Source organism: Pelecanus crispus, chromosome 11 (genome assembly GCF_030463565.1).
Source record: "Pelecanus crispus isolate bPelCri1 chromosome 11, bPelCri1.pri, whole genome shotgun sequence".
In the NCBI taxonomy this organism is placed as follows: domain Eukaryota; kingdom Metazoa; phylum Chordata; class Aves; order Pelecaniformes; family Pelecanidae; genus Pelecanus; species Pelecanus crispus.
Window position 1 is genome coordinate 36,243,394 of NC_134653.1, and position 22,348 is coordinate 36,265,741.

At 46.9% G+C, this 22,348-nt stretch overlaps 1 protein-coding gene across 4 annotated transcripts in view; it reads left to right on the top strand.

The window, feature by feature from the left end:
- ULK1 (unc-51 like autophagy activating kinase 1) overlaps positions 1-22,348 on the top strand; it is an 85,268-nt gene that overhangs the window by 10,665 nt on the left and 52,255 nt on the right. For 2 of the 4 annotated variants that reach the window (XM_075718155.1, XM_075718154.1), the window contains exons 4-8: positions 6,077-6,109; positions 6,916-6,952; positions 13,930-14,103; positions 15,869-15,942; positions 18,686-18,787. In XM_075718155.1, coding sequence (XP_075574270.1) covers positions 6,077-6,109; positions 6,916-6,952; positions 13,930-14,103; positions 15,869-15,942; positions 18,686-18,787 — 420 coding nt within the window. Of the gene's footprint in view, positions 1-5,068; positions 5,917-6,076; positions 6,110-6,915; positions 6,953-13,929; positions 14,104-15,868; positions 15,943-18,685; positions 18,788-22,348 lie in introns of those variants that run through there. The other 2 variants (XM_075718158.1, XM_075718156.1) reach the window with 2 other exon arrangements.

Here is a 22,348-nt window from a genome sequence, read left to right on the forward strand (position 1 = left end):
TTTGGGAAGTCAAAGATCTGCTGACTGTGGTGATAACGCTTTCCAGTCAGTAGCCATAAGTTCTATTGCTGGACCTGGATGTGCCAAAATGGGCAAAGGTATTGAGTAGCTGTTGGTTGTTGGTATTGGTTGCTTGCATACCATCATCTCCTGGACAGTGCTTATATGTGACTGCTACCGCAGCCCAAGATTTACCACTCCCAGTGTAGCCCATACGCAAGAGGAAAGCGGCTTGTGGTTCCTTACAACGTGCTAACTCTCTTGGTGCAGGACCTCACCAGCTGCGCAACTTGAATCCCAAAAGTCTGTCCTAAAATGTGCTGTTGTCTGGCTGTGAAGCTCTGTCTGGGTTTGAGAAACATTTTGTGGTATTGTGTGTCTGCGCAGGGAGGTGATTATACTGCACTGAATGAGTACTTTGCTCTTCTTTCCTCCTTTTCCTTCCTTCATCTAAGTTAATTGTTGTCTCTTGAATTGGAAACCTGTTTGAAATGTTCCTGGGTTCCTTCTTGGAAAGGTTCAAAAGGAGTGAAGAAAGGGAGCAGGGCCAGAGAACAGAGAAACACAGTAGGCTCTGAGATTTTTTTTTTTTTCCTTTCCACATGAGGTCAAAAGGTGCATGAATATCTTCTAGCTATTTGCTTTAGATCTGTTTTCCAAAGGGTGAGTGTTGGTAGGTGCTCCCACAATTCAGATTAATGTCACTATTGTCTTTAATCTTGCTTCCGTTCAAATAGTTGCGTCAAGAGATAATCCTTGCGTAGCAAGATGATTTTCCTTTCCCTCCTCAGAGGTTAGCCTGCTCAAGGCAAGCTGCGAGCCAGAGTGAAATAATACCAAGAGATTTTACTGTTTGGATAGTTTCTTCCCTCTCTTGAGAACGGGAGGTTCTGTTTCCTGAGCCCAGCCAGCTTGGGAGCCCCTGCCTTAGCTAGAGGCTTTCCAGGTGTCATTGGCCTAGGGGTTGGTTTCTGTAAAGCAAAATGGTGTTGGTTACAGCCCGCGTTTGTGACTTCGGCACCGCTGTCGGAAGAGCGATGACTGGAGACCATCGGCCAAGAGGGCTCTGGCTCCATGAGATCCTACTGGCAAAACAGGAGGGCGCGTTGTGCTGCGGTTCTCCTGCGGCGAGTGGGGGAAGTCACATAAAAATAAAAAAAAAAAAAAAAGGCAGTGGAAGAGCTTAGCTTTCAGTTGGTGTCGAGTTTATCTTCCACTGTCAGGCCCTCAGCTTTATTTTATGCTTCTGTTGCGTTGGCACAATTGACAGGTCCTAGCCCCGTTGACGGAGATCTGCGTGCAGCAATTATCTTCGCTTGGCAGCTGCTCCGCGTGCTGTTTGAGCGGCAGCGCTCAGCAGCGCGTGGTAGATACCTTCCGAGAGGTACAAATACGGGAACCGCTGCCATCGGGGGGAGGCCAACAAGCAGGCGGTGGTACGCTGTTCTTCAGGAGAGCAACAAAACCATTTTTGAGGACTTGAGCCTGTACAGCTCCTCTCTTGCAGGCGGTAGGAGCCTTGTCAGCCCCGTGGTGCTCAGCACATGGGTGTAACGGCGGAGCGACGTCCATCTCCCAGGTGTTCCTCCTGCATCCCCCAGGCTTGCTAGACGAGAGGCTTTGCGTGAGGTGGAAGCCACTCTTTGCTGGTTTTACCCCAGTGTTCATTACAACACTGGTCCGCACAGACTGGGGGGAAGACTGAGAGAGATCTGGACCGTTGTGTAACGAAACTTCAACTATTTTTTTTTCCTCTTCCTAAACGTCTTTCTAAACTTGGTGGCAGGCTAGGCGCTGGGGTAGAGTGCAGAGGAGGATTTTGCAAAGGAAGTTTCCTCTCGGAGACTTTTTAAGCTGCGGTAGGAGGATGACTAACTGTGGGTACACCCAGACGTTTCCCTTTGGACACACCTAAACATACGCTTTCCAAGAAGAGGATCATGCCACCTTCCAGTGTGGGTGGAGAGAAAATTTAAAGGGAGATGGGACTGCTGGGTCTTGATGTCCATAACACCATCCCTCCTAGTGCCCCAGTGAGGAATTTTGACACAGCACGGTCCTGGGATGATTTATGTTGTACTGCTAAATGAAGTTTCTTCACTTCTTTGTCCTCGGTCAGCAGATGTGTGTTATTTGTAGACAGTAGAGGCTGTTGCCTATTTTTACATTCAATTAAATTGTAACTTCATCGCTGGGGCATCTGCTGCAAGAACTACGAGTCAGGCAGTGATCCAGCCTGATTAATTATCAGCTTAATGTCTTTGGCAGAGGCCTTTTGGTGCTGTTGTGGAGCACGGTCAGGGTACTGTTGATGAGAGGAAAAGTTAGGGGGTTGTCTGTGTGCCGCTCCCTTCGTCGAGCTCTTTAGTAACACGGTTAGCCTTGGCTGCACAGGCTGGCACATGTGAGTAAAAGGTCCAGGGCAGATTATCTGTAGCGCTTCTTGGACATAAGCCTCTGCAAAAATACACCGAACTGTAATGTTATTCTTGTTACTGATGTGGAAATGAGTGGGTTGGGCATTTTGTTTCTTTTCAGAGAGACTGGTAGCATGCAGGATTTGGCTTGGAGTACTTTTTTTTTTTTTTCCTCCTTGTTTTGTTAATGAACAAACCATAAATACTGTGGAAGGATAAAAATGGAAAAGAAATACTCTGCCGCTGAATCAGCTTCAGAGAAGCCCATCAGCCTATTTGAGAAACCAGAAGTCTCTTTAGACAGTTGTATGCATTGTAACCACAGTAAGATCTGGCTGAAGGCTTTTTCCAAACAAAAACTTGTTTCCAGAGCCCTTCCCGAAATAAATGTTTAGTTTTGGTGACAAAATTCCTACAGACCTCTTTCTGGTAAGTAGGTCTTGAAATGCTGAGGTTGCAAATGTGGAAGCTGTGTCCTCCCTGCTACAGGCGTCTGCGATCTGAAAATACGCTCGCTCGATGTTCTCCTGCGGTGGGTGTGCGTGCGGCAGCGTGGCGAGCGCTTCCTCGTCAGGCTTGAATGTGCAGAGGGGCTCTTGGCAGCGGCTGGTTGGGGGAGCTGCCTGCTTCTCTCCTGGAAGCCTTTTGGGCATTGCCCTCTTGCCTCGTCACCCTGTGTTGGTGGGATGAACCCACCAACCACCAAGGTCACGTTGTTGCTGGGGGAGTTGAGCAGAGCATCTTCTGTGCCGGTGTAGGTCCTTAGTTAACCCGTCACTGTACATGCTGGCTGCCAAAAATCAATGACTTTGCTTGATGGTGTTTGTTTGCAGAGTCTTTAAATAACGTACAGTGGAAAAACAACCAAGCTGTACAGTGTACATTAGCTATTGGCTAATAACTTGTTAGAACTGTCGTTTGGACTTAGTTTGTGTAAGCTAAATCTCCTCTTCATTTTCTAGATAACTAATAATATCAAGCTTCCCCAAACCGTGCTGGCAGTATACATATTAATGTGTAGAGTTACTGAGCTGCAATGGTCACAGCATGTTGAAACAACAAAGTGTCTATGAAAAACGTTGCTGTGGCGGTGATGAACTCGGTGTGGGCTGCAAAAACCACTTTGGACGCTTGCTCTGTGCCCAGCAGTTGCCCCACAGTCGTTCCCTGAGCAGCCGTGCCGCATTTCTGGCATGTCCTCACATCTTCTAGTACATCTCAAGCTGCGCCAGTGGAGGTTTAGATTGGATATTAGGAGAAATTTCTTCATGGGAAGAGTGGTCAAGCATTGGAAGAGGCTGCTCAGAGAGGTGGGGGAGTCCCCATCGCTGGAGGCATTCAAAAAATGGGCAGACGTGGCACTTGGGGACATGGTTTAGAAGGCATGGTGGTGTTGGGTTGATGATTGGACTGATGATCTTAGAGGTCCCTTCCAACCTTAATGATTCCTATTTTTTAATTTCATTAAAAAATAATCCAGCCAGCAAGCCAGGAAACATGAAATTAATTATTACTCTTCCCGTAATTGGTTTAGTGTGGACTTGGTAGTGTTAGGTTAATGGTTGGACGGGATGATCTTAAAGGTCTTTTCCAACCTACACGATTCTGTGATTCTGTTGTTGGACTTCCTGGAGAAGTGAAGGGCCTGGGTGTCTTTCATAAACCTTGACTTTCCACTGTTCCTGCTAAGGACAGCACGAGCTGGTGGGTTTTGAACACTTCTGAAAATTTTCCCCCAGCAAAGCTTGTGACAATGCCTGGGGTTTTCTTGCACTGCTTCCCTGGGCTGGCGCTTCTCACCGCAGGCTGGTTTCCCACTTCATCTGAAGCATGTGTGAAAGTGGATGGCTTAATGTGTGCTGCTTTTAAATGCAGAGACTGGAAAACAAGGCCCGTTTAAAGCAGTACTTGTCATGCAAGGGAATGCAACAAATGCCGCCTTCAAGTATCACAGAAAATTGCTTTTTGGACAAACAAGGGGACCTTCAAAAAGCTCAGCTGGGCTTGGCAGTGAGAACAGCTCTAAGAGCTGGGGACAGCCAGCCCCGGGGTCTGGTGAATGCTGGAACCAGAGGAGCCGTGGGAGCTGAGGCTGCCGGACTGCCCCGTGCCTCCGGCCCGTCTGGGGGACGTGGCCCGTGCCGCATGCAGCGTCTCTCAAATTTGAGTCTCTCCAGTTGCAGGCAGTTCAGCTTCCTGCCCTCTCCCCCTCTTCCTCCAGCCAGTCTTCCAGCGAGCATCTGCAAACTCAGATTTCACGTTGCAAGGTTAAAAGAGGACTGCAAGAGAAATGAGGGGAGGTGCTGAGGACTCGAGGCGTCAACAAAGGTGGTGGGTTTGGTACAGGCTTGACGGGAGGTAGAGTCCTGTGGGCACACTAAGATGAAAGGGGCTGAGAGCAGATGGTGGAGACTGCCTGGAAACTAGAAGGCTGGGAGGGTGGGTGCTGGGGCTTTTTGGAATTGTAGTCAGGCTCGGAAGAGGAATCAGGCAGGCAGGTGTCTAAACAGCCTGTAAGTAAAGGCATGCTGCCCTGGAGCTGTGGAAATGGAGTGAACTCTCGTTCTGCTTTCAGAGCTTCTCCACTTAGCCAGGTAATTGCTGCCTGTGCTTGTCCAACGCTGGGCCTTGAGTTTAGGAGTGACTTCTAGCACGCAGGCTTTTACCTAGTAGGTCTGCTTCTCTGACTCCTGTGTCAGCAAGAGGATTTTGGGTCGTTCTGGGTCTACCCAGGGTTGAAACATCTGGCCGTTCTCACGTTCGTTCTCTGCCAGTGGTCCGGCAGCTCTGCTGGCCAGGCAGCCGCTGGTGTCGGCGTGTGTGTTGCACAGCCGCCAAAGTTCCCGACGCGGCTCCGTGGGGCTCTGTGTTTGTGGGACATTTCTCCGCAGCGTCCTGTGCTTGTACCGTGGCTACACCACCTTGTGTGTGCTGCCTAAGGCCAGGGAGCCAGCGGAGATCAGCTAAGGCTGGAGGGGAACTCTCAAGATTGTAAGAAGCATCACGGTGTGGCACTTGTAGCAAATGTAGGAGGACGAGCGTTTGGCCTGGACCTTGCTGGTGTTGACCCTCGTGATAATTCAGAAAGCTTTAGCCACCCGATAATAGCACCGCGTTAATGCACGTGTAGAAATTGGTTGGCCGATGTTGCGTTTTTGACCTGAGATCTTTCCTTTTCGCCCTCAAATCAAAGGTGAATCCCTTGGGCACTTTTCAGCCGTGGGGTTGAATTGCAGGTCCCACAGTTGCGTTGCTCTTATCTCTTTGTTGAGACTAGTGTAGGTTCATGTGGGCATAGCTGCTATAAAGGGCCAAGTTAAATGTGGAAATGATTAAGGCTCTAAGATAGTAGCGTGCCAGCATCTGCGTTGCATGCCACTGTTAATCCCGAGAGCCCGAAAGGAACATGAAGACCCAAGCCACAATACGGGCGATCTGCTTGGTGAACACATGCACGCTCAGAAAGGAACAGTATGCTTAAATACCTGGCACTTTTAAAGTAAGCAATCTTCCAAGAATTAGCCTAGAATGAAGTTTTTACCCTCTCTTCAGTCTGAATTGTAACAGAGCACAGTTTACCTGTTTAAAAGGAAACGCAGCAGTTGTGAAGTGTGTGAAATATTTCAATACATAAATCTTTTGTTTTTCTGTTTCCCCAGGAACTGGCAAACTCTGTCTACTTGGTTATGGAGGTGAGTGCATGTGACTTTTTTTTTTTCCTTTTTTCTTCTTTCCCTCCTTTTTTCTCTTTTTCCCTTTTTTAAAATTTTTTAAACTTGTTTTAAGCAGACCAGCTTCTTACACAAGTAGCGCTTTCTGCTCGTGGTCTCACCTGTGATGCTTTTGCTAATCTAATCTGCAGCCTCATGCCTTTGAGAACTGGAGCAGTGTGGTCGAAAATAGCAGCCAGGGGAATTTTTCATACTTAACTGTCAGAAGGTCATGCTGGCACAGGTTTAATCAGTCAGACGTCTTATCTCAAGGGTCAGATGGGTGTTACTGGGGAGTATCTGCTTCAGAGATGTGGAACGAGAATGTTCTTGACACAGCCTACCTGCAAAGCCTTTGAATGTTTTCCTTCATCTGCAGTCTTCACTCTTGAGGTCTTGTTGACTTTCCTTAATGATGTGGAACGTGATGTAGGGAGTTTCAGTTTTCGGCTGTGGCTGCTCCCAGGCTTTCCTCAGCCAGCTTTCTGGTGGCGTCTCCAGCGGTGGCCCTTCTGCTTTGTTCTGGTTTTGTCTTTCTCTCTGTGCATGTACACGGATGTGCACGTGCACAAAAGCTGGTTAGTCATAATGCAACACAAAGTTTAGGGGAAACGGGACAAAAGAAGAACCTATAGGAATGGGGTTTTCCCTGCCCACTTCTGAATACATATTTTGACGTGTGATTACTTATGTTTAAGTACTATGATAAGCCTGCCATCCTAGTGAAGTTTACTCTTTTTAATTTTTGATTTACCTTGCATTAACTGAGCTTTCTGTTCTGTTTGCAGTACTGTAATGGTGGTGACTTGGCAGACTACCTTCACAGTAAGTAGAACGATATGGAGAATATCCTCTGTATTCAGAAGAAAACACTAGGTTTTTTTCTCCCTAAAGTTGCTGGGGTTTGTGGAAGATCTAACTAAGCAGATTATATATCTTTTGCAGGAATTTAAAAAAAAAAAAAAAAAGTCACTGCTCCTCTTCTAAGAGGTTCACTCTTGATAATCATTTGAAAAGTGAGAATCCGGGACAATAAAAGCTAGTCTTGTAGTCTTTCCCATGTAGGTCAGTGGTGACTGTTGTCAGTAGTTATGTATTTTAGTTACAATGGCCTTATAGATTAAACATATTTTAATGCTGCTAGGGACATGGTTTGTCTTTTTCTTTGTCACTGGAAAAAAAGCTATTTATACTGAAGCCTTGCAGTTCTGTAGGGCTGGATTAAAATAAGATCCCAAGAGTATATTTCACTTTCTTTAAGTTTACCCTGAAGGGTGTCCCCACACCTAGGGCAGAACACATTTCTTCAGTGTATTGAGGATGACTGTAGTGTAGCCAGTGGTGGCGTGAGGGTGATGGAAACTGCTAACTTCAGGGGCTTTTGGAGAATGTGGCGCAGGTATCTGTGACTGTGGTGCCTTGAAGAACCTTTTGGTGAGGCTGGAGTGTGTCTTTGCCATCAAACCGAGTGAAACACGCTTTGCGTGTTATCCAGCTGGATCGCTGGGACTCAGGCTTCAACGGCCCGAGCTATTTTTCAGTGCAGCCCACTGCACAGGTACAGGATCCCGACCTAGGTGGAAATCACATTGCGCCTGAATACCTAAGTGCTAGGAGGATAACGTGTTGAACAAGTTGCTTAGCTGCAGCCAGACACAGCCCTTATTTTCTGTTGGCCTGAATGTGGGCTGTTTTTTTTGTTTTGGGGTTTTTTTTCTTTAAAGTAGCTTTCTTGTTGTTTTGCATGTTACCTAGAAGATTACTAAATGTGAAGAGACAACTTTAATCTCATTTCTGCTGTGGCTCTGGGTCATGGTTAAATAAAGTTTGTTCACATTGTTCAACTTGAAAGCTACTTGGCTGGGTAATACTTCAGGCTCCTTATTTGAGGTACATGATGCCTGGAAATGGCAAAAACTGAAGGATTAAAAGCTAAATTTACATTTGGCCTACAGCTAGTGTTGGTATCCCTGGAATGATTATTTGGGGCTTGATGCTAGTATGTTGCATTCTGTTCATACAGGGTAATGAATTACATTTGTGGACTTTAATTTTCAGAAAGGATTTAGTACTTGAAGGAAAATGAAGGAATATTCTGCCTTTCATGTGTTTTGTTTGTTTAAAATGTGGATGAGAGAGAAGTGACAGGCATTTGTTTTTTTAAAATCCAGGTTTAGTGTGCTTGGTCTCAGATTAAGTGATGGTGTTTTGCATCTGTTGGGTATTGCTCTGCTTTAAAAGGAGCATCTTTGGTGGTGGTGAAATGCCGTTACGAATACCAAGCGAAAATGGTTTTGTATTTGATACCTTCTTTTTCTCCTTGAATCCAAGTGCAAATTTTAATAACAAAATGCTTTTAAAAAATAGTCAAACTTCAGTTTTACCAATGTGTGGGCTTTGAAAGCTAAAGTTTTTAACTTTCATGCCCATGAAATGAACCTTGATGTTAAAGCGCTGGGCTGTGTGCTCTTGTTGGCAAAGCTGCCTATGTAAACAAGAACACAGCTTCTGGCCAAATGACTTATAGAAACATGGGTCTATAGAAAAATCTCCCTCTTAGCACTACTACTTCGATGTGTCCGTTGTCGTCTTCTCTCTTCCACCACCCCTCCAAAAAAAAAGTGAAGCATACTGTGCAGCTAGCTAGGCTATTAATGCAGCTCGCTTCCTTCTTTATCAAACGAGAGTACTCAGGAAGTTGGTGGCTCGTTTGGGAAAGTGACGATGAGTTGTATTTTCCAAATAAAGCTCAGTTTTACCCCAGTTTGGTTTGAGTGTTGCCTGGCGTAAGGTTTGATCCTTCTTTGCCTGAGTTAGTTTGAAAAAGTTACCTTTAGCTCTGTTTTCACCAATAAAAGATTTTACCTTGCTCTTACCTCTGTAAAGAGCAGCTGTTGTGACTGGGAAATTGGTGCTTGCTTTTATTTTAACTCTTAACGTCTGTGTGCCGGTTGCCAGTAAGGAGAGCCCAGCAGGCACAGATTTCCAGAGGGAGCAGTCAGTAAGGGTCTGCAGCAAGAAGTTAAGTTACTCCCGTTGCTGCAGCAGAGATCTGGGTCTTCCAGATGCCAGAGCCTAGATATGAGTGTCAGCTTTTACATCCTGGGGCTTTTTCTGTTCCACTGCATGCTCCTTTGGGGTATCTCCTCTCCCAGCTTCTGCAGGTGCTTGGGGTGCTCTTGACGATAACGATTTATTTTCCTGAAAGCTCATCTTGGAAAAGTTCAGATTTCTTCCAGGGCATTTCACTGGTACGCAGGAGGCTCATCTCTGTTGAGCAGTTATTGTGCTGCTTCAGTTATTTTAACAATTGCGTGATGGTATTTAATTGCAACATCTACTTTCCCACTGACTCCTGAGACATTTTTGCTGGTGGTTCCTGCAACGCTTACGCAAGCTGCGCATGCAAATCCCCTGTTTCTCACTGAACGAGCTTGTAAGCTTCCCAATCCATTCTGCCCTCTAATTACCAGCATTAGGCAATACGGTAATTCCGCGTTGAATCCAAAGGCACTCTAATTCTCCTGGTCTTCATAACTGGAAGACGTGCGTGCGCGCACGTTTCAATGCCACACACGTTTCGGCTGGGTTGCGCTTGTTGGTTGGCCCCATCTCTTCGGTACGACCCAAGGTTGCGTGTGTTCTGCTGAGCACAACTTCTGTGGTGGTGGTGTTTAATGGCACAACGCTGTTTCCCTTCCGACAGAGCTCTGTGGATGTTGCTTTCTTTTAAAGCCCACCGTAGGGTGTGTTTTGAGCTGAGAGTGGCAGACTGCTGCTGTGCGTGGTAGAGCTGTGGGAAACGCTACAGAAGTGACCATCCTCTCTATGGGAATAACGGGAATTCTGTGGCCTCGGGTACTCAGGAGGTCAGAGCAGGCTGATCTAAAATTTCTTCTTAAATTCCGTGAATTGGCATTGACACGGGCTGTTATGGGCAGTTCGTAAGTGCATATTCATGACCTTCCTTAAAGCTGCTTCTTGGAGAGCACACCTCTGAAGAAAGCTTCATGTCAGAGCCAGGCATTTCTTGGTTTGGCCATGACGCGCAAGCAGCTGCGATCTTCTAATTCATCCCAAGGGGCGTGAGCAAGAGGTGCGAGGCACTGCTGTGGAACTTTTCACCCTCTACAGCTAGGTAATTAGGAATATGGTCAGACTAGACCTATCTGGAATAAGCCTTCCGACTTGTACAGAAGACTTCACGGGAGTCTCGCTGGCCACGCTCTGCACAGGTGGAGCTGGGGGAGTTACAAGATGGGCCCCAAATAAATCACCTTGGGTCTCTCAGACTCCAGCATGATTTGGATTGGGCCCATGTTAGAGATACTTGTGGCACCTGTGGGTAAGAGGAGAAGTTCTTTTTCCTAAGTAACTTTTCCAAAATGGTGTTGTCATGTAACATCAGTGGGTGTATTCCAACGCATCTACCCTTGGATCGGCTGACAAGGGCTGTTTACTATTACCTGGCAGCCGCTTCGCAGGTTGAACACCTCAGCACAGGATGACCAGGGGACTTTTTAGGTGGTTTCATCCTTTTCCTACGCCTCAAGAGCTACGAGGCACGCGGGCCCTGTGCTGACCTGCAGTAAATATTTGCTCTGATCTACTGACCTGTGTAGCTGCCATTCCCAAGGCAGTAAGCTGAGTGCCTCGTCACTGAAGTGCAGCCTGTGAAAATAAACACAGGGATATTATTACTTCTCAGTAATGGCAAAGTAAGGCTTGTGAAACGGCGTTCTCTGAAAGAACGTGTTGCTCACCACAGGCATCCACGGGGGTGCCCAGACTTCAGTGTGGGCTTAGTGTTTTGCCAGCAGTTTTCTGGTAAAATCAGAATGCCCCCTTTTTATAGGGACAGAAGTAAAAGAAGTTCCCTATTTGGGATGTAGCAAAAAAAGTGAGTTGTGTTGTTCTCCACACTTTTTTTTTTTCTTTTTTTGGTGGCACATAAATTAAATGAGTCTTCTGTATCTTCTCCCTCCCATCAATGGTAGCTGGTCTAGAAGATCTTTTGTGGACCAATATCCTGAAGTCGCTCCAAGTGTCAGTTGTATTTATGTCTCTGTCCTTCGGCTGGAGATTGCTGCTGTCGCTCGGTAGACTGATGGGCTGAGTATGAGAGATAAGGACTCTTGTTTTATTGCGTTACGGCGTGTCTGTTAATGGAGGGAGGTAAAAGGGTATGCCCCTATGTTCCTCAAGTAACTGGCTGTCCCTTCTCTGTTACTGATGGCAGCATCTCAATTTCACAGTCCTACCTTGCTGCACTACCTGGATTCATGATATATAATGCTGCCAGAGGATCCAGCAGACCTCTGCCTAATTTTGCCGGGCTGCACCGTGGTAGCTCCATTATGCCCCAGCAGATGCACTGTGGGGAAGTCTGCAGGCTCAAGACCAGCTTAGATTCTGTGCATGGCTGGAAACCTTTGCAGGGCTGAGAGCTTCGCACTGACTTCTGTGAAGTGGAAAAGCTTAAATTCTGCAAAAATTAGTAGCTTAGAGGCCCTGTTTTCTTTGGGTGAATGGATTTTTCTGATCTTGGTAGCAGTAGGGTTTTTTTTTTTTCAGTATAAAGAGTTAGGATTCGCATTAGGGAGGCTTAACTGGTTTGCTGAGGGATGGTGGCTAGTGCTGTGTTAGCCTTATAGCCCCCAAATTATATAAAGGAGAGGGTAACGCCTTAAAGATGTGGCATGCTGTTGGAACTGCAGGTCAGAACAAGGCTCTCGACAGCACCATTTCTCTGCTAGAGGCAGAGTGTATTTAGCCAGGAGTTTGGAATTGCCTGCTAGCTTAATAATGTTTAAGAGCTGCCAAGTTTCAAGTCTTGCTTCATGTTTGGGGGAAGATGAGACAGTCTGTCCTTTCCTGGGCCTGAGCTGAATTGGGCAAAAAACTTTGGAGTTCTTGCTGGTTCGTTTAAAGATGGTGTTTTATCCGTTCCTAAATAGATTTCCTTGAATAGGAATCTCGGAAATATTGCAGAGATGTCTTTTTGGAGAGAGGGTTGAGCACAGCTAAGATGCTGGACCTTTAATAGACAGAAAATGGTACGGGATTGAGTACATTGATATACTTCAGCAGGAGGTCGGGGAAGGCCTGGCTAAAGATGAGGCAGTGCTTTTTTCAGAAGGTTCAAGTGGGTTTGGTAGACTTCCATCTCAGCTGCCTCTTAATATCCTTAACATCCCTTCACAGAATTTCCCCTTCTTGCCGAGGAGTCTCTTGAATTCCAGCTGAGTGCCAGTTCCTGAGCAAAAAGGCCCAGCGAGGAGAGAGAAACTCAATATACATGTGCACTGGCCTCACGTGTATGAGTCCAGGACCAGCTGATAGCCATGGTGACATTTTAGCTCTGCTTGTGCCTCCTTCTAGAACAGTGAGGTTTGGGAGTGGTGGGAGTTTTATTTTCTTTTCTAAGTGCTGTTTAACTTATTTGTGTCCCTTGCTGTTTCCCATGCATGTATTTTAGAAGTTAAATTTTTAATTTCCTGTGTTGTGTTAAAGCTGTGTGCAACCTCATCTGTGTTTTCATAAGGATTCCTCCCTTCTAGCTGACTAGGTAGAGTAGCATTTTGAAGCTCCTGCCAGCTTGTTTTAATGCCTTACTAGAGAACAGCTGGAAAAACACTAATGAAGTCCCAAGTAATTTACAGGGACCTTTTACGAAAGAAATTATTTTATTCAAGTGGGATGGTGCTTGCTTTAAGCCTGACTTGCTCAGTGACTGACAAGGAGGCAGGCTGGTAGCACTGTTGATCTTGGGGTTTGTTCAGCAGGCTGCTCCCAGCTTTGGCAAGGGTTTCATATGTATAGTTCTTAAAATAAGGAGAGCTAATGCCGCATCGCTCCGATTAGAAGAGCCAGTTGAACATTATTGCAATCCCTTCAGTGTTTATTTTCTCACCACGGTTCTTGGGAAGCCCATATCTGGGGAGAGTGCAGTTCAGAGCTTCCATATTTGCAGATTTGGATTACTGATACTTTTTTGGAAAAAATTCGCATATGGAAGCATTCTGAGACGTTCTTGCTGCATCTGTGGATGCAAGACGGAGGTGTCAGATGCCAGTTTGCAGGGGCCATTTGGTAGGGGTGTGTTGTTAGGTATTGGACTGTGGTTCACCCTCGCACTGGGTTTGGGATTAGAATTACGGTTTGGTCTAGTGGGTGATGATGCACAAAGGGTTAGGCCTACACTTGGACTCATACCCCGAAGTTACAGATCCCTGCTGTCCATGTACCCTGACTGACTGTCTGAATTTAACCTACCAACCCTCTCCAGGCCCAGCATGAGCCTTAATGAATTTTGCAGGCGTAAATCCTAATCCTAGCTGCCTTTCCTCTTAGCTCCGCCTTTAGGCATAGCTTTTGTGATAAAACCTTAGGTATCCAACCGCTATCAACCATAGCTCAAAGGCAGCGACCCTCTGGCCACAGGCCCTGCCTAGATCTGGCTGGCAGCTTTTGCTGAGGGAAGCCTAAACCTCACCAAATGTCACGACTGGACCCAGTTGATAACCCAAATTCAGCACCCACCACTGGCCCGAGGCCACCATAAAAGACTCAGGGCTGAGAAAAGCCCTGACCACAGAATAATAAGCTGGCAACACAAATGCTCTCCCTTGTTGCCTGCAGGAATCATTCAGAAATGGTGCGTGGAGAGAAAACGCCATATGTGGAAATAAAAATGACAAATTATGACTAATTGTTGTGGAAAATCTGCCCTCTGGGCACTTCAGAGAACTGGTATTGTAGTTTTTTCATCTGTGGTTATCTTTTTTTTTTTTTCTCCTTAGCTATGCGGACACTTAGTGAAGACACCATCAGGCTCTTTCTCCAGCAGATAGCAGGTGCCATGAAAATGCTGCACAGCAAAGGCATCATCCATCGGGACCTGAAACCGCAGAATATCCTTCTTTCCTATGCTGGAGGCAGAAAATCAAACCCCAACAACATTCGCATAAAGATCGGTAAGACCCCATCACAAACGTCACCCTAAGCGCACTCAGGAGAGTTTGGTGACAGATAAGTGGCAAGCATCCATCTTTGGGAAACAGCCTAGGAGAAGGAACTGCTGCACTTTTTAAAATGCCCTGATGTTTTTCATCTTCCTCGCTTAGCTCCTCTGCTAGATGTAACCTTCTGATGGCTCCAGGCAGGAGGAGCAAGAGCCTTCTGCTCTGCCAGGACACAGACTGACACAACAGAATTGGGCAGGCCCTGCTCCGCTTCCAGCTGAACGGTGCCTCCCTCAGTGAAAACAAATACCAGCCTGCCCTAATTGGCTTGTAATCTCCAGCTTAGCAAGAAATGAGCAGCCGTTGTGACTTTACCTCAGTTCTGTTAAAAGCTGCAGACAAATGTTGGTGTCTTTAAAGCCTGAAACTAGCTGCTCTCCGGGCTGGCGTCAGAGAGCACAGTGGGAGCCAGGCACACCTAAAAGCAGGAGTTCCCACAGTCCGAATTAGAGGCAGGCTTCTCAGCTGCATCTTGAAGAAATTCCCTTTTTTGCACATTAGGCGAGTGGCACAGATGGACCAGGAGTTGGGACAAGTGCTCCAGAAATCCAGTTACAGAGCACATGTATCCCCTGTGGTCCCTCAGAAATGAGTGCCGGGTGGTATCGCCCTCAGCACGTGGATTTTTGGTTAGGTTACAGTTCAGGAGCTGAAGCTGACACCAATTGCACAAAACTGTTCCGCGCCTGTACCCTGTGTTGTGGAGGAAGAGTTAATGCTTTCATTCAGCTGAGAAGTGAGGTCCAGTGGAAAAGTTTGAAACATTGCTGCCCATTTGGCTGAAGCATTTTTATTTTTTTGGTGAAGTGCAGAGTTAGCTGGAAGGTGAAGTGACTGGGAGCCGCAGACGGAGGCGGGAGGGCTGCGGGCACGGCTGCTCTTGGGTGTGATGTACCCTGCAACCCCTCCCTCCCGCTTTCCCGAGAAGTCCGTGGTCCAGGGAATAGCTAGCCGTACCAATGCGTTAGTGACGGATGACAGCGTCAACAGCTGTGTCAGTCTCCTGGCTTGAAATGTCATAACCTTGAGAGAACCTCTAAGTACCGTGGTCAGAGGCGGAGTAACCTGCAGAGGTAATTCCTCTTGGTATTCCTTGTCCCCGGCTTTTCTTGCTACCAGGTGAACTACGGCTCAGCGTTCTGCCCTGGTGCTGGGGTTAGCGCTGTTGAGGCTCTTCTAAAGGAACAGAGCAAGCCTGTTTCCAGCGGGGCTGGTCTAGAAACCTGGGTGGTGGCGAGTGGTGGTTTCTCTTGGATGCCTGCTACATTGCAGCCTTTTCAATGGAGGGGAACTTCCAGTTCCCCAAAGTCAAAAGTTGAGATAGCAGCAGATGAACTAGCTGGTGCGAACTGGCACGCTCTCGCTGAAGTCGAGAGCGCTTTACCAGCTTGGAAGCTGACTTTTCGGAGTGCAGGCAAATGGGTACAGGAAGAAGTGACTGTTGATCTTTGAAAAATGGATGGGAGTTTGTGCTTCGGAATAGTTTGGGGTTTTTTGTGGCTTGGTCTAGTCTTTTCTCGTGTCCATAGTGTGCATTAGTAACTAGCACAAGGATGTTACTGCTCAAGGAGAGAGCAATCAAAGTCTTGTTAAGATGGGGTACTTCCCTTGCTGCGAAGATTCACGGGAAGGAAAGTAGGGGGAATCAACTGGGGAATGTGCAGGCTCTCCAGAACTGGTGTCTGACCCTGACCCACCTCTGTGTTTCTCTTCGTAGCTGACTTTGGGTTTGCCCGGTATCTGCAGAATAATATGATGGCAGCAACATTGTGTGGTTCACCAATGTACATGGTAAGTGTGTTTTTTCTGTTTTGTTCTTGCTTCCCGCCCCACCCCAGAAGCAAGGCTTTGCTTTTTGCTAGTCTTTCCCCCAAAGGTGGAATTTTATTTACTTGTCAGAAACCAGCTATTACACAGGGAGACTTCATAAAGTTCTAGCTGCTGGTAGTGTTGGACAACAGGTACCTGTGTTGTCATCTAACTTTCAGGTGAGCTGTTGATAAATAAAACTGAACAAACCAGGGTATTGATTGCTGTCTGCTGCCTGAAACTGCATTTTCCAGAGGGAAGCAGGGCCTCTCCACTGAAGGCGTTGCGAAATGAAATCTATTTCCACTGCTGCGAGCAAAGCAACAGCAAGAGGGAGTGAGGGCTGGGGTGCTGTTTCACGCATCTGGCTATATTTGAGGTGGTGTTTCCTTGGAGAGGAGCCCCAGTAAATCACTGCTTCAGCAGGCCCTTTTGAGCCAGAGTGGTTCCTCAAGCCTGCTGTCACCTTGGGCTTTGCAGTCGTTTTTGCTAACGCCACAGCATCAGGAGCAGGGTCCCTGTTTAACAGCAGGCTTGTAAAATCTCCCAACTGTTTTTAGCTCTTTGGTCTGGCAAAATCCCTTTGGATTTATGGACCTATGCAGGCAGAGATTTTGGCATTCTGGCTAACTTACTCCTAAGTATGCTTCGCTGTACGGCTCGGCAGACGAGTGTAAATGGAGCTCACCTGCTTCTGTTTGCAACTTGTTTTGTGCATTCCCACTCCCTAACCCTCCTCCCTGTGCTAATTCTTTCACGAAACCAGCTGCTTCCAGGGTGATTTCTTAGCTTGCGAAGCAGATGTGTTTAAAAAAACCCAAACTGATCCCTTTCGCTCCCTTTGCACTTCCCACTCTGGGACCAGGATGTGAGGAGGCGATCTCTTGTTTGTGCTCGTGGCAGCAGTCAAGATCTCAGTGTCGCATCAAGTCAGTGAAATTAAAAATGACAAAACCAGGCCAGAAATAAAAATGCCAAAGCCAGCCAGGTAGTAGTTCCTTGGGGATGTGGGTGTCTGAGCTCGAAGTAAGAAGATGACGTGGGTCAATTTAGGTTGAATTTTTTTACAGGTGCCCTGGGGACAGTAGGCACCTGATTTTGAACATGGTCTAACCCACTCTAAGTCTGTTTTTTTTTGTTGTCTGTACTCTTCGGGCAGAGTTAGGCTGGGCTGGGCTGCACCACACAGGGGCCGTGTGTTTGGTAGTCTCTTCCACGGTACTAACTCAAGCAAAAGAGACTTCCTCCCTCTCCCTTTTTTTGAAGCCTGGTGTTTATTTGAACTATGCTGTATGTGAAGATGATGTAACATTTTTTTTCTCCTGTGAGAGCTTCCTGAATTGTCTATTTTTAGTGATACTTTTTCTTTCAGAGACTCTTGTGAAAGTAAATGAAAACACCCAGCTTATTTTTTTGAAAGGGCTGGAGGAAGTTAGAGATGATCTTTTTCTATTTTTTTTTTTTTTATTTTAAACAACTCTGGACATTACAAGGAATCTTGGAATGTTTCATATTGTTCTCTGTTTACTGATGGGCTTGAAGAAAGGTGGGGAGGGAGGGTTCAGCTGGGATTTAGGGGGTGTTTGAAGTCCTGCTGCTGTTGTGGCTCTTGTGCGGTAGCCCTGGGAACATCTGCTGGCAAGGCCGGCCTGCATTCCCTGCCTCAGCTCATAGCCCGTTGCTGCTCTTTTCATTTCGCTCTTTTAAAAAAGAAAGGTATTTTACCCACACCAGAATGAGCTTTCTCTCTGAACCCTGATATGATCCATGTCACGTGAGACTTCAGACCTTCTTGTGCAGTTCTTGTCCGGCTTCCTTGGCTTTGTTTGGTGTCATGCCTGCTTCCCCGAGGGACAGACCGAGCTCCTGTCCACAGCTTGTTTGCTGCCATTTTTTTTTATTTTCCCCTGTTACATGTGGCCTTTGCTTCTGACGGAGCTAGAAAATTGATCCTGTTCCGTGCTGGCAGCACTGCGATGAAATCTGTTGTTAAAAACACGTGGGATTAGCAAGCCTGCCCTTCTGTCCCTCTTCTGCTGCCGCTCCTAAGGCACGCAGGGCTCTGGGGGCTTGCACCATCTCCAGCTTCTGGAACAAACCTGGGAGGGAGCAACCGAGGGCATGGTGTGAGGTTAGAAACCGGAGTCTGCGGCACAGCCGGGCTCAAGCTGTTGGACTGAAAGGCGCAGATCTGCCTCGGAACCCAACCGTGAGCTTGGCAGCGGGCTCTGGAGCATAATTCATACGCTGCCATCTTAGGCTAAATGAGGAAAGCGTGCAAGCGATGCAGGTCAGGACGGAGGCTGAAGCTTGGGTGCGCGGTGTGAGCCTTTGCTTTTCTTGATCATTTATTTACCTGTTACTTGCTTTGGTTTAGATGATCCGTCCCTGCGATTTCAGCGAGGCTGCTGAGCGCAGGCGCACTCAGCAGAAAATGGTACGCTGAGAAGGGAGAGCGCTGAGCTCGCCCAAAGTAGCGAAACAGCACCTGGTATTTTTTGTCTGACTGAGCCAAAGTCTCCGCTTCCCCCACTTAAATAGGGAATTGGCCCTTTCAAGGTAGTGTTACAGTCGTCTGGGGAGCAAATCTTTCATGGTTATTGGGGAATCTAGCTCAGGGGTTTTAAGGCATAATAGTGACTTCTGTTTCTTTCTTGTAGCTGCCAAAAAAAAAAAAAAAAGCTACACCTTTTATAAAACAGATTTCTGTTCTCTCCCCAAAAAGGCACCAGAAGTCATTATGTCTCAACACTACGATGCCAAAGCTGACCTCTGGAGTATAGGAACCATCATTTATCAGTGTTTGACAGGAAAGGCTCCTTTTCAGGTGAGTTGCTTAGAGCTAATATTTCTGACTCGCTTGCTTTTTTCTTTTTTTTTCCCTTTTAATCCGCTTACTCTAAGCTTTCTGCCATCTAGAATATTAATTCCCATAGAACCAGCCTCATGGAGGTCTGGCTGTCCAACACCTTGACAATGTGGTGCTTTAAATGTTGTAACGCTGGACGTGTTGCTAGAATAGGACTCTCCTCCTCTGGGCTGTATCTCAGTGAAATGTATTTCCTGGTTATACATCCTTAGGAAGGGTCCTCTCTTCAGAAAATTATCATGCATCAGTTAAAGCAATGGGCTTTTTTTTCAGGCCCACAGTTAAAAAATTGGTTTCTATTTACAAATGTACTCAGTGTATCATTTATAATTCTGTTGGGTACGGAAGGACAATAAGGAAGATTGTAATTGCAAGTTAATGTTCGGGATGATTTGGTGGTAACTGATGTATTGCAGCTAAATTGACTTTGTTTTTAGAGCAGTTAAGTAGGAGCTTATCAAAAGGATCTTGTCTGTCATCTCACAGCAATCCCTTCCAGCCTGAAATGTTTATGTTCATCAAGTCCAAACCCTTCCAAATATAACACAGCCCAGTAAAACTCCACCCTATAATTTGTGCCATAACTTCTGGATGAGCTAGAGCATATCTTTTGTGAAAAGCATTCTCTGAGTTTAGATTTCTGAATGATGGAGAATTCATCACAGCCTTATGCAAGTTGCTTCGGGATTACTTCATGTATTTTTAGTCTTACATATAGCTTACATATACATACGTACATTTAGTTCACCTAGACTCTGCATTTTTCTTCTTCCCGAGCATTAGTGTGCCACACTGCGTATCACTTTTCTTCTCCCATGCTGAATGAGATCTGCAGACTCTCCCTTGCAACCACTATTTTAAAGTACTGTACTTGTCAGGTTGGTTTTTTTTTCCCCTTGCTGTCTTGCAGCACAGCAGAGGGATGCTTGCATTGCTGATACTTCTTTGCTTCTCTAATGTGTGAGCTCTGTAGAGCTCGTCTCTAAGCCATGGAAAAAGACCAAACCTCAAATTTGCATGCCGATGTGGCAGCTGATGCCAGCTCTTCAGCTTCTTAGGTCAGTTAGGGCAAATGTGAACTGTGGCCCTCTTTTCTCAGGTCCTGACATCTCTTTATTCTGACTGCCTAACAAAAAACTAAAAGCAAAACCAAAAACAAAGAACACCACCACCACCACAAAAAAAACCCCCAAACCCTCAAAAAAAGGAAAAAGCCAGTTGGGGGGGCAAATCTATGCTCATGTAGTAAGACAAATTTTACAAATTGCAGGGCTTCATGAGCTTTAGTTCCACAGCTCTTTAGAATTTCACACACGACCTTGAATGTTTATGCAGTTACATCATCAGGAAGGATAAAGTGAATTCCGAATCCGTTGCAGGAAAGAGTGGGCAAATACAGAAGGTAAACTAATGGTATGTTTTGGTTTTGTCTAGGGCCAGGAACACTTTTCTCCTTTAGGGTAATTTTTTCCCTGCTGCTGTAAGAATCTTCCATTCCAGTGCTTTATCTTCTGTCCACCAGCTTACTCTGTATTTAGAGCAAGACTTCATTTCCTTTGCATATTTCTTTTTTCATAAACACCCCTGCAAAGTACACTGAAACTCCTGAATGGCTCCTGTTTACTGCCTGCATCCACTTGGCAGTGTTGGGATCTTTGCTTGAGAGGTGAAAATGACTGTTAGGGTAAAAGAAAATAAATATTTGTGTGTTAAGAAAAATATGTGGGGGTGGAGAAAGCAAGCTTTGACTCTGCATGCATTAGGAGAGCCTGGTGCTCGTTCTGTCTTGTAACTTGGTGCCTTTTAGTCCCGAGGCACCTTGATAATGTGCTCACTGAAATGTTTTAGTTATCATTTAACGTGGGGACTTTATCGTAGGTGTTCCTTCACTTAGGAGCTCACACACAACCTTGGGGCATCTGATTTCTTTGCAAAGAATTAGGTGGCTTTTATCGTTGGTCATTGGAACATGCCACAGGAATGTTCTTCTGAAAACATTTGTTCTTAGAGAAGGTTTTTCGCAGGCAATAAAATTGAGTACCAGTCAGCTTTATTCGGCTCTGCAGCCAAGGTTTTGAAAGGGCAGGTGGTCAGAAAACCGTCAGCGCTCTGCCTGTGTGTGTGTCCTCGGGCTCAAGGGAGGGCGAGGGCCGGCGACACCTTTGGGTGCTGGCACCTTTGGTGTGGGAGGAATCCCCGGACGTTCGCAGTGCCGGAGGTGGGCTCGGGCAAAACCGCGACGGAGCGTGCGAGCGATGTCGGGGCTGTACGCAGGCGAGGCAGAGCCGGAGCCCGGTCTTGGCGGTGCTGCGAGAGCAGTCTGGATTGCCTGTGTCCCTCTGGTCGAGGCATGGCAATGCCCTGCCTTGCCGTCGCAACGGAGGGACGTTTCGGTCCCTGCCCAGCAAGTCCTGATCTTTGCTTTGTGCTTGCCTGACCGGAGAACTTCTCTCTTTCCCATATACATCCAACATTTGTTGGGCTGGGAACGGGGGTCATTTGTGTCTCGAATTTTCCCCCACACCCTTTCCTCTTTTGGGGTTTGTATTTTTGAAGCAAAATGCCAGGCCCCATTTGTTACTGCAGTAGCAGCTGTGGATTTGTTTGATCAGGGAGAGAGAAAAGCTGGGCCCAGATGGTTCTCTGTGCCCCATCTATTTGTTCTGACCGCGTGTGTCACGAATTGCCTTCTCCTAGCTGCCAGTTTCAGGTGGAAGAAGCCTGCCTAGGGCAGATGTCGGAAAGCTAGTTAAATGTTAACCGGCTTGATTTCTTTGTTGGCATGACTGCGTTGTAAGAATTTGCTGATGGTCACTGAGCAGGCGGGAAGCTGTTGTTCACAGGGCTTTTGGGGGGGGGAGAAGGGCAGGGGACTGAGGTGATGGGGAGACCATGAGTAGGAAGGAGCGCTTTTGGGAGGGACATCTACAAACGGGTGGGCAGATAGCAGGATGATTCTGCAGAGTGCCACCAGCAGACCCAGTTGCACAGGGCAGCCAGGAACTGGATGTCTGACGTGAACCCCTTCAGGCTAAATCCTCACCATGCCTTCCCTCCCAGACTGGCAAGGACAGCCCCTCACCTCTGTCTAGCTGCAATTCCCATGGGAATCCAGAGCACGGTGGCACGAAACATGCTGCATTTGGGCGCTCTGGCTGTTTGCTGCGTGAGCCAGCTAGGCACCTTCACGGGGCTGCAAGCCAACGGGACTCCAGTGTCACCTGTAGCGAGGAGGAATGAGTTGCCTAAAAGTAAAACAGGGCTTTGGGGGGCTGGGTTAGATGGAGGAAAGATCAAACGTGTGGAAAGGCCGAGGCAGCTGTCAATCCGGAAGGTGCTTGTAAATCAAGGCAGAGATGCGCGTACGTGCGTGAATGCGATTTCTAGCTCTTTCAAAATTAACTATAGCTGGGTCACCCAAGGCAACTTCCCAGAGCCATTCCTGTCCCTTCCCTGCTTCCCTGCACGCAGGCAAGAAAGAAGCTGCTGATGCTCCAACGCGAACAGTTGGTAGGATGG